The following is a 12,556-nucleotide window of genomic DNA, read 5'->3' on the forward strand; positions in this document are numbered from 1 at the left end:
TCGTATAATTTACATACACACTAGAATTTTGTCTTGGGAAATGTGGTGTAATATCTATTACAAACTTTCAAATGTTGTCCTTCTGTTTAGGAGGAAACAAAATTAGAATTTTGTGAGAAAACCTGAATTATTAACATTTTCAACTATTATTTAAACAAGGTACAGTTGTCTGAGTCAGTCTGCCACCTAAGGCCTTGTTATTTCTGAGCATCCCCATAATCTTTCAGAAAAGCAGGCTTAATTCCAGGCATCCCTTTACGTCTGTTCCAGTATGTGATGAAACTGATTTTTCTGACCATTTGTTCAGTAAGAGAGATCCTTGTGCATCTCAGAGTTCCTGAAGACCAATGCTTGTGCCAAGGATCGGAGGTCAGGGCAACTGGAGCTGCCTGTGAGTAAAACTTTTAGGAATTGTTTTGTCTGTTTGTGAGTAGGGGTGTGCACACAAAAAATGGAAGGCCAGATAATGAAACTGAAGCTCAAATACTTTGGCCACCAAATGAGAAGGAAGCACTCACTGGAGAAGACCCTGATGCTGGGAAAAATTGAAGGTCAAAGAAGACGGGGACGGCAAAGGTTGAGATGGTTAGACAGTGTCATCGATGCAACGAACATGAAATTGAGCAAACTTCAGAGGACGGCGGAAGACCGGAAGGCCTGGCGGGAGCTGGTCCATGGGGTCGCGAAGAGTCGGACTCGACTGTGCGACTGAACAACAACAACAACAAGATGGGGAAAAAATTGAAAATCGTAAACACAAATTTTATAGTGTATTAAAATATTTGGACAGAAACAATCTTATACAGTCACAACAGGACCAGAAGAATATTTGGATAGTGAGTTAAAGTTTATAATACTGAACTACTTATTGTGTATTATTATCCATTAATTCATTTATTTAGTGCATTAGCCCAACAGCCATAGCAATTAATACGAAGTAGTAAAATCAGGTCCATAGAAAGGATTTTTTAATTCGGGGGGCCTTTAAATAAATCAGGGGCACCCCCACACTCCTGCACACACACCCAAGGGAGCACCTGGCCTGGATGGGAAGTCAGGGGGCCTTGGTGGTAAGTCAGGGGGTCAGGCCCAAGATGCCCCACTGTAGCTATGGGCCTGAGTAAAATAATCACAATACATACAACTAATAAAATAAGCATAACATCTTAATAAAGTCCAGTTTTTAAATAACACGTAACCATAATAAAATTTAATAATAATAATAATAATAATAATAATAATAATAATAATAATAATAATAATAATAATAGCAGCAGCAGCATTGGAAATACTAATAATAACATACAGTGATTCAGCATATTATTATCATACATATTATAGCATATTGATTTGGGACAAAATGAGTCACTTAAATGATAAACATATCACTAAAAATACTACTATTACCTCCAACAAAGAGGGTAATAAGCTACTTGTTCCCCACTCTTCCTTTGAGGAGAGAGCTGCAGAAATTGACCAGAGGAAGACAGGAGATTCAGGGTACAGTCCTGTAGCATCTCCACCAAAGGAAATCAGAATCACAAAAGGAAGGCAAGCAGTGGTCTGCAGGAAAAGAAGGCCCTGTCTGCTCTGATGTGAAGGTCGGAGTATCTCCTGAGGGCAGATATCCATCTTGGATTTCAGTGCTGTATATGTGTACAGTGTACATGGGAGTTATTCCTTACTGCTATAGGTTGTGTAATATAAAAATCTATGTATTAAGTATTTTGAGTTAATAAAATCTGGCCTTGAATTCATTTTACTAATTCCAAAACAGAAATGTATAACAGTGGGAGTTTTTTTTAGTGGTTACCAAAATCTTTTTAATGTTAGGAAAATTCCTCCTTTGATACTGAATAATATTGCTGCCTGTTCCTGAATACTTTGGACCCCATGAGTTCTTTTGTTCCATATCTGGTCTGTGTCTCTACATGGTTCTAGGAAGGTAGAAATCTCTTCCCCCAAGTTGGTTTCTGGATTACTGACCAGGGTCATAAAACAGAATAGCTGTTATAGAGAAAAAAGGCCTTTGGGTAAGTGATATGCATCTACTATGAAGAAACGTACCCCTCAGTTAATCACTCCCAAATATTGTTGCTGTCATTGCGCCTGTAGTGTTTTCAAATACTGCCTCTTCAAAAGCAATGTATGTACAGGAAAATGAATTTTTAAGGGTTAGGTGGAAAGTAAAGTAATTTCTGAATGGTGATGGTGAATGAACTTTATTGATATTTGGTGAGATTGAGAGCAGAGCCAAGGGAGTGTAGTCCTTTCTGAAAGTAGGAACAAGGTATATTTGAAAATTCTATATTACACCTTACCTTTTTTTTGGTGCAGAGGAAAGAAAAGGGGAACTTCTCATATTTCCTGTGTAATACAAAAGCACCCAAACTGGACAGCAATTGTTCCATGTAGCCATGTCCTTTCTGGCTGGCTTCATGCAAGCCATTTCCCCTTCATGTGTGGATAAACCTTTATAATCTTTTTGTTTTGTGTTTGCTTTATAGCTTGGAGAATTCCCTTTTAAGTAGCTGCCTTGTTAGAAGGTACTCTGTAGACTTTATGGATCTGAGGTATTGAATGCCCTCAATGGATCCTTTGAAAGTGTTTTAAAGTGTATAATTGGGGGCACTTGAGCATAAAGCTACAATTATACACTTGTGTGTTAATTTTTGTATACACTTATATGTCAGTTCAATACTGTCTGTAATTGAGAATGAAACCTTTTATTTTGAGCATAAGTGTATTTTTTGATTGCTTAACCAACTTAAGTATTAGAAGAAGACCCTCAGAAAAGATGAATATCAGTTTATATGCGACCAGGTGAGGAAACTGCACATGGATGACTGGGATAATTAAAATTTATACTAAGTTATTTAGAAGTAGCTATTTATTTCTACATAAATAAAGTTAGAGACACATGTTGAAATTATCTTTTAAGGAAGTGAGTTATCTGAGCATTTTAACACACAAAGAAAGTTGTACTGTTGTGCCTTTGAACAATGTTCCCAATCAAATGTAATACATTTTCAAGAATTCAGTGTGATTTTGCCTTTGGCATGAAATTATAGACTCCTCTGTCCCAAAATGTAAATTCTATGTCAGATTTGCAATGAAGGCTTACAGCAGAAGGAAGTAGCACTGGGTCTTAAGAGACAAGAGAGTTTGTCTTAATTAGTGCATTGCAGTATCCTCCCATTTCCCCCCTCTGTAAGATTTGTTCCCATGTTTCCCTTTCTAGTATTCTGCTGTGTCATTCCCTTGGGACAGATCAGTTCTATGGCAGTGTGATCTGCTTGTTGAACAGACTGAGTGTGCAAAAATTCCATATGACTTTGAAATCACATTGAATAAACTGTTTTTAACTATTTCTTGGCTCTCAGTACGTTGAAGGTTCCTAAAAAACTCTAAAAGTAATTTTTCTTTGTCATGACATTAACAAGAAAATGGGTGTGGGACATCATGCCATGATACGCATGATGTAATAGATTGCCTGTTTCTTTCTTGGGGATGGTTGATGTTCATTTCCAGACATTTTAATGCTCATATGCAGCTTGTTGTCCAAATGGTGTAGGATCTCTGATGTTTGGAGTGTTCCGCCTTATGTGTCAAGTCCAAACATGAGTACTATGGGCAAATCTTTATTAAGAGATCAATCTGACTTTCAGTAATTTGGGAGCTGCTGTTCCCTTATTGGAGTCTGAATCTTCTAGAGAACTGCCTGAACAACTTTCATTGCTTCCCGATCTATGTTCAATGTTTTCTTCTGTTACACTGTTGTCCTCTGCTCTTCCATCCTTTGCTGTTGTTTGGTGCTGTTAGAGTTTTTACACTAAGACATGTTCAGTTGACAGTTGAGATTGGAAGATTCGCCATCTTTTAATATAAGTTGTATGATTTTATATTGATTGACAGTTTTAATGGAATTTTAATGTATTTTTATATATGTTGTTAGCCGCCCTGAGCCTGCCGAATGGCGCGGAGGGCGGGATATAAATGTAAATATAAATAAATAAATATACTGGGGTCCCAGTCTGAGTAACACTTCATTAGGGGGATAGAGAGAGATTCCCAAAAATAATCAGTTAGAGAATTGTGTGTGTGTGTGTGTGCAAATCTTTATTGGGGAAAATTAGCAAGTAGAAACAGGAAAGGCATACTGAGAATCAAACACATGCATGCACACACACATGCAGCCATACAGTAATAAATTTAATGCTTCCTAGGAATTTGCTAAAGGAGGCAATAAAATAGGAATAAAGAAAATGTATAAGCCTAATCCATTGAGGCTAAGGGTGTGGGAGAGTCTAGGAAAGAGGAGATGAACAACACACAATAACAGTGTGCCTTGGGTGATTCCAGGTAGTGATTGGGGTGCAGAATGATTAGGAGGAAGACAAAGCAAAACAAATGTGGTTTAAATGTTTATATTCAGAGAAATTCTAGCCTTTACATGGACATTATTTTCATTTGAATAATCTTTGTAAAATTATAGGCAGGATATACTTTCCTCATGTTGTTTTTAATGGAAAACCCCAAAGGCACTGAAAACTGTTGTCTTACCAACACTGAAGAACTGCAGCTATGCTGTAGCTGTAATTGTCCACTCACCCATGTCAACAGAATTTAACTCATGTCCATGGAAATCACTGGGACGCTTCAGTTTCACTTTCATTCTCTGTGGTTTCACTTGCATTACTTGTTAGTATATCAGACTGGGAAAGTTTATTCCAGAGGCATGTGGACCCAGGAGTTTGTAATGGGAAGGGAAAAGGAGGCAAAATTGCTCCCTTCTGCCCCTTAACATGAGTGCATCTCTGCTGACAGAGGGAAGGAATAATTTTGCTCCCTCTTCCTGCAGTCTTCCAACCAGTATGGTAATTAGAGCACACAGGCCCCACAGGCCCAGGAATAACTTCCCTGGGGTTGGAAAGGACTGCTGGATAGAATGCAGGGAAGATCTGCACTGATGGATCAATGCATTGATGGACTGTTGAATCCAGTCTGTTTTCTATAGGCATGAGGGCTTTTACAGTGGATAGGGAGCTTGATATTTGCTTATTCCCTACCACTTCGGACATTGTGCTCAGCATTGATTGGGGAAGGGGGTTGAACCCTGGAAGGTGCATTTGAATAGCGGTGGTGGTGAGGATAGGTGGGTAGTTTGTTCTGCAAATGGAGCTCCATGATTAGATGGTTAGTTATTGGCCATTATATTAAATATGTTATATTTAAAAATGTTATTTGTACAGTGAATCAGGACTTCCTACTTTCTAAAATAGAGGGTGTAATCTGATCTTTACAGTTAACAACAGAAACTTAGGTTCCAAAGGATTAAGGAGTGGCTGTAGGAGAGGTTAATTTTTATTACATGATACCTGACTATTAATTTAGCTGATTTAAAACACATTTCCATTTTGGCTAAGCAGCTGTTACAGATTGCATTTTTAAGAGGTTTAGAAGTGCTGTACCAACAACTAAAGGACTGTGAAGGGTTAATTCTTCACAGAGCCAGAGGGCTTTGCATGACAGGCTGTTCTAAGCAATCTGATTGGTTAGCATGAGCTGAGCAGAAAAATTCTTGAGAGAGCTGGATGCCTAGGAGATTCTGTCAGATTCCTACCTTAGCTGAGAAGAGACATCTACTGAGTCTGCCTGAGTATAGCTTTGACAGAAAAAGCATTTAGTGCTGACAGTCAGATTTCAGCCTTGACTGAATGCAGTCTGAATTCAACATTAGCTAAGAGCAGTTGGAACACAGACAGAGAACTGGGAGAAGATTTGGCAAGGAAGTTTGGGTAGTAGAGAAGACTCTAAATTCAGGCCAAAGGAAAGGGGATAGATCTTCTAGAGAGAGAAGAAGATTCCCTACCCAGTCAAACAGGGAGAGTTATCTCTGAGGAGCACAGAATTCTCTGGTCTGGTGTAGGAACTGCGTGTAGAGACCTTAAAAGTCAGTCAAAAGCTCCAGAAGCATCCTGGTGTTTCAAAGAGAAAGCGTTTGGGTCCTGGGAAGAGGCTACAAGTTTTCTGGGCACCAAAGGAGTCAGCAATTACTTAAATAAAGTGTACTAGAGAGTTTGGGGAAACACTGAAACAAAAGCCTCTCAACATAAAGCATCTCAAGTGCCATTTTCAAGGGTTGAAGTTAAAGGGCGATCCTATCCCTTCCCTCAGGTTCCTGGGCTGAGAAAATAGCCAAAATATATCTTACTGACAGGGTGGGGCAGCCAAAGTTTTTGGGAGGAGAAGAAAACACATTACCAGGGCTGCTCAGTCAGTGAGGGGACAAGATAAATGGAGGGAAAATCTAGCATATGAGTGAGGGAACTGGAAGTGGTCCATCATAGCAGCATTCATGTGTCGTATTATCCCCTTTTATTATTTTGCTTCCCAGCAGTCTTTTGATTTCGTATAAAACCAAGGCTTTCTGTTTTTATCGTTCGGTTGTTCCATTCCTTGAATATACCCTGTCTAGGAAATTAAGATACCAAAATCCATATAATCATTGAATTATGCATGTGAGTTAATAATCTTATAGGCCATAGTTTAAATACCTCAGTAGTTGCCTATTACACTGGGTGATGAGTGGATACTTTTCTGAATATCAGTGTATTTCTTATCACTTGCCATTCTAGATTTGTGGTATCAAGAGTTAGTATTAATTACCAGAAATAATCAAGAGGGGAGATCTAACCTAACTGTATAGTAATAGAATCAACCATATTTTTACCATTAGTCTTGTGTATCTATTTCCCAAGTGTGGCCCCTATCTGTGGATATCTGAATCTGTGGATTGGGGTATACTAACCCAAAACAGATTTTTCTGTGAACTTGGGGGACTTCCTAAGTTTGTAGAAAAATCTGAAAAAGGTTAAAAAAATTCTGAAGAGGGGCTCGGTGATCATTGCGGCTGCTATGGTGGTGGAACACTGGAGCCTAGGTGCAGCGGCTGTGGAGCCCAAGAGCCACCAGCAGGCCCAGCTGTAGTATTGGCAAAGCCTGAAGTTGGACACAGATAAAAGATAGGTAGCTTGGTGGGTGGAGAGAAGAGAAGGGAATAGGGAAGGATATGGGAGCTGCCAGGAGAAGGTAAAGAGAAAATAGTGTAAGCTGGGGGCATAGAGAGGAAAATGTGGTGTCCTCTGCAAATCCTTGTAGGTTCCCTAATGCGCAACTGGGCCTGTCTGGTGGCCAGCAACATGCAGAATCTTCCCAAGGATGGGCTGCCAGGGGGAGAGAAGGGAAAGGGGAAGAAAGGGGTGCAGACAAAGTAGATTGGCTAGTAGGTGAGAAGGAAATAGGAAAAGGGAAGAGGCTGTAGGGGCTTTCAGGGAAGCAAAAGAGGAGAGAGTGGGGAAGAGAAAATGAGATCCCCCCTCAAGTTCCTAGCAGGTCCCCTGCTTATATGTATCTATTCTCTGGAGCATGCATGTTCATCTGCAATAGTTGTGTTTCAGTCAGATAATGAAGGGATTTATAATGACAGATCTACCATTTGTGGCAGACAGGTTTTACCCATTAATGACAATGAAATTGTGTTGTGTTTTCATGAAAGGAAAGATAACATTTTCTTTGAAATGATTGACTGTTTTGTTGCAGTAGATTTATTTATTTGGTTCTCACTGTGAAGCCTGGAAAAATTATTCAGAATTTCAGTACATCAAAAATAAATGTAAGTTCATCAGTTCCCTGCAAAACTGATCTAAAAACCCGGAAAAAATACCGGGGGGATACTTAAATCCCCCCAAAATTGACAGAGCGTCCCCTGCGCATGCGCAGGGAATGCTCAGCGAACTCCCTCACCGCAGCCACCGCTGCTTGGGGGGGGAGAGCAGCGAGGCCCGAGCGGCAAGTTGCTTGGGTCTCGCTTTGAAGCCGGGGGGGGGGGAGACAGCAGCAAAAAGGGGGGGGGAGATCGAGCAGGGTGTGTGTGGAGGAGACGGGGGAGGAACTGGCGGGATGGGGGGAACTTACCTCCTCCTCCTGCTTCCTCCTCTGCCTCATGTGTGGAGGTCCCTCCCCCCCGCGAGTATCATGGGTCCCACCCCTTGTACTAGTATATTGTGCAAGTTGCAGAGCTAAAAATGTTTACGAACTCAACAATCAAGTTCATTTGGCAACATTCCATCTTCTTTAGATATACACTGAACATTTTATTTTAAATACATCTAAAGTGATGTTCTTACATATGTATCATTATTAATGAATTTAATGGTGAATTATAGAATTGATGTTTAAGAACATAAGAGAAGCCAATGTTGGATTAGGCCAATGGCCCATCCACTCCAACACTCTGTCACACAGTGACCAAAAATACCAGGTGCCATCAGGAGGTCCACCAGTGGGACCATGACACTAAAAGCCCTCCCACTGTTGCCCTCCCAAGCACGAAGATGACAGAGCATCACTTGCCCCAGACCATGAGTTCTTATCTATACCTTGTGGCTAATAGCCACTGATGGACCTCTGCTCCATATGCTTATCTAATTCCCTTTTGAAGCCGTCCATGCTTGTAGCCACCACCACTTCCTGTGGAAGTGAATTCCATGTGTTAATCACTCTTTGGGTGAAGAAGTACTTCCTTTTATCTGCTCTAACCCGACTGCTTAGCAATTTCATTGAGTGCCCACGAGTTGTTGTATTGTGAGAAAGGGAGAAAAGTACTTCTTTCTCTACCTCCTCTATCCCATGCATAATTTTATAAACCACAATCATGTCACCCCTCAGCCGTCATTTCTCCAAGCTAAAGAGCCCCAAGAGTTTTAACCTTTCTTCATAGGGAAAGTGTTCCAACCCTTTTATCATTCTAGTTGCCCTTTTCTGCACTTTTCCCAAAGCTATAATATTCTTTCTGAGGTGTGGTGACCAGAACTGTATACAGTATTCCAAACGAGGTCACACCATCGATTTATACCATTGATGCCATTTATGTTTGTAAAGATTAGTTAAGTAGTGCAAATCATCTAGGTAATGGTGTGCCACTAACCTTGAATAGGCACGATCCAGATAATCAGATGAGAAAAGACTTCAGTATAAAAATAAGTATATTCAAACTAAACTTTGTATTTAAGCATTGCCGTTTAACAGAAGGATAATTAATCATTCCCACAAACAAAACTGAACTATAGGGTTGTTAATTAATCTATATGGGAGAAGAGAAAATATCCTAGGACATGTATGGCCATACCTCAGTTGAATGTACCATGCATAAAAATGTAAGAGAAGCCCTGCTGCACGAGGCCAAATATCCATCTAGTCCAAACTCCTATTTTCTATATTGGCCAGCCATATTCCGTAAGGATTCTTCTCTGTTTGTTTATTTTATATTTATTTAAAACACTTTATCATATCTTTATATTATGCTAAGGCCCTCAGGAAGGCGCACAGTTAAAAATACATTAAAAACAAACTTTTAAAACAGTGTGTGTGTGTGTGTGTGTGTATGTATATATATATGTGTGTGTGTGTATATATATATATCTATATATACCTATATATCTATATATATCTATATATATCTATCTATCTATCTATCTATCTATCTATCTATCTATCTATCTATCTATCTAAATGAGAGAGGCAGATGGACACTCCTCCAAACCTTAACTTTTGACTTTGTAACCACTGTCAGCTAGGTTCTATATTTATACCTGTGTAACACATATGGGTAGCTTCCTATAGGAACATGGTTCTGCTGTGACTGGGTGGTTAGAACTGACTTTTAAAACATATATTGGGGTGAGCATATGTGCTAGCACTTGGGAGATGTATCTAGCTTCCGAAAGGAAAAAACAGTGAAATGATGGAGCATTAGTTAGGGGCGAGAAGGCTTTTGTGTCTCTCATCTCAATGATGCACCTGCCATCAATATAGCACTATTACTACAAATGCTGAGGTTGAAGAGGAAACATTCACATTTCACTGATATCAAATCATAATATATAATTGCTCAGAAAGATGCAGTTTTCCATGAACGATTGTGTTAGCCGAATACAGATTTCCCCCACCACAAATGGCTAGCAACCACACATCCCCTGTACAAAAGCAATGCAACTCCTCTGGGCACAGGCTGAGGAGAGTGAACAGTTGTTAACTGGTATGGTAAGGTTGAAATGGTGGTAGAATGATTAACCTAATGTCTGATACTGAAGAAAATACAATCAGAGCAGACCAGTCAGTGTCAGCTAGTTCTTTCTAACTTAGCTAAAGAATATAGTCTTCTGCCAATACGGTAAAATGCTTGTCATTAAGAAGTGACATTAACAAGAAAGGGTAAATAGCTATTGGAATGGATTACAAGATTACAAAGGAACCCCTTTTTTCTGTAACAGTAAAGCTAGTTGCTCTTTTTTCAAGAGCATGAAAACATTAACATTGTAATTGATAGAAAAAGTCAAGTGGGTAGCCGTATTATTCTGAAGCAGCAGAACAAAGTTTGAGTCCAGTGGCACCTTTAAGACAAACAAAGTTTTTTTATTCAAAGTGTAAGCTTTCATGTGCAAAGCACACTTCTTCAGACAAATGGAATAAGATCTCCTCAAGGGTTACTTACAGTAAAAAAAGAGGATGGGAGGACAGCATAGAGGAGCTAAAATAATAGTTTGTGATAAGAAAAATCACAAGGGGTGTATTCACAGGAATGGATTTGAATTTGTCTATGCTGATTTAGGAATGATTTTTACTGATGTTATTCTGTTATATTGTCTAATATGCTGGCAGGAAAAAAACCCACATTACTTTCTGAGCCAAAAGAAAAACCAAAGAGAAGTCTGAAAATTCCAGTTTCCCCAGGGCAAAAATGTTTATCACTATAAGGGAGAACCACAAAGTAAGGCAAAGCAAGCAGGGCACATCCAGTGTCTGATTTGATGTAAGACATTCCAAGAAACCAGGGCAGTTGGGGAAATCCAAGAGTTTGCAAGATGTGGGACCTGTTCCCATGAATGGTGACAGAATCCAAATTCACTGTTCATATTCAGATTTGTCTTATTTATCTTGATACTAAAATGGTGTTACCCAGATCTGCTCTACTCCTACAGTGACTGTGTGACCAGAAAATGGGAGATTGCCATTTTGTTGGCACTTCAGGGCAGTTTCTCATTTCCTGGTGGGAACAGATGGACCCAGCATCTCTGGTCAGTAGTGCCAACCATGCCAAGTTGTGATACATAGAAGCGGTTCTGAAATGTAGAGCATATGGGCCCAATCAAATATTTCATTAGTAAATATTGATTGGTTTGGAAATTTCTGAGGTGCAAATATTTGATTCAGTAAACCAGTTTCTAAAACTTAGTTTGTTTGCTTTCCTTAACAGAATATTCTAGAAGCAGAGTTAGAATTGTAGGAGCGGACATTATTGTTTTTAAGCTTTGAGTTGCTAACTCTACCTCTCCCCCTTCTTAATTTGTTTGGAAGTTACATTAAAGTTTGGTTTGGTTTTGCCACCCAGACAATGCTTTGGACCCTTTGAAAATCAACTGAAACTAAATCTTTGTAAATGACAGCAAGATAATAGAAAATGCCTCATTTGGTTTTTCTCCTTAACTTAGCTTTGGTCATTTTTCCTAACAGATGCCACCTCAGTATGGTCAACAAGGTGTAAGTGGCTACTGCCAACCGGGCCAACAGCCATATTACAACCAGCAACCACAACCTCAGCATTTGCCTCCACAGGCCCAATATCTGTCACAGGCCCAACAGAGGTACCAGACACAGCAGGTAAGCCCTGTGTTTCACCTCCATGTACAAACCATGTTTATAGTTCCTAAATATAATCGAAAAACAATTAAAGACAGAAGGAATCAGTTTTGTTGGTATTTCAGATTGCATTACTGTAGTGAGATGGGGGGGATGCCTTGACAGCTATGGTCATGGGAAATGGTTCAGGCGTCTCTGTAGCTAGGAAGAAGGGGGGAGAGTGCTCTTTGGCAGATACAAAGCATCCTTTTGGAACTGGGAGGGATAACATGCTAGTCCTTTGATGTGTTAACACCTCCTTATTTGTGAGCCCAGGTTTGAACTCCAAGGTTTGCTCCCACATTGGCTGAAGGCCCCAGAGCACACTGGTGGGGACTGAAAAGGGAACTGTTGTGTTGTTTGGGGGCTCTTTGTTTTGGAAACTTTTGGAGCTTCTGGTTCACCATGAAGGATGACAGAGGCGAATGATGCTGAAGAGAGTTGCAGATCTGATGTATGATGGATTGTATTTTAATTAGTGACGGTCTTTTTGTTAATTTTCCTTAGCGCACATAGATTCTGTCCTTTGCAGTACCCTGAGTTTGAGCCTTGTAGAAATAAAGTTTGTTTAACTTGAGAGAGTCTGGACAATTCCTTCTGACATCACTTCGCTACATGGTATGCTATCGAGTAACACCCCTGTGAGGTTGGCTTTGGGCAACCCTTATGTGAGACAGAGAGGGGTTGGATTTTACCCGGTGTGCTGGTGGTGGCAGTAAACAGAAGAAGAAGAAGAGTTGGATTTATACCCCGCCCTTCACTCAGTGTCTTAGAGCGGCTTACAATCTCCTTCCCTTCCTCACCCCACAACAGACAC

The 12,556-nt window shown here is 40.0% G+C and overlaps 1 protein-coding gene across 1 annotated transcript in view; it reads left to right on the plus strand.

Moving 5' to 3' along the window:
• Positions 1-12,556, plus strand: part of LOC107124679 (AT-rich interactive domain-containing protein 1B-like) — a gene marked incomplete at its 3' end in the record, with an annotated part of 378,077 nt that overhangs the window by 109,550 nt on the left and 255,971 nt on the right. Inside the window, exon 4 of the mRNA XM_015428174.1 lies at positions 11,575-11,721. Within this exon, the coding sequence (XP_015283660.1) occupies positions 11,575-11,721 (147 nt within the window). The remainder of the gene's footprint in view (positions 1-11,574; positions 11,722-12,556) is intronic.

This window comes from Gekko japonicus, unplaced genomic scaffold, assembly GCF_001447785.1.
Source record: "Gekko japonicus isolate JY-2015 unplaced genomic scaffold, Gekko_japonicus_V1.1 scaffold1706, whole genome shotgun sequence".
In the NCBI taxonomy this organism is placed as follows: domain Eukaryota; kingdom Metazoa; phylum Chordata; class Lepidosauria; order Squamata; family Gekkonidae; genus Gekko; species Gekko japonicus.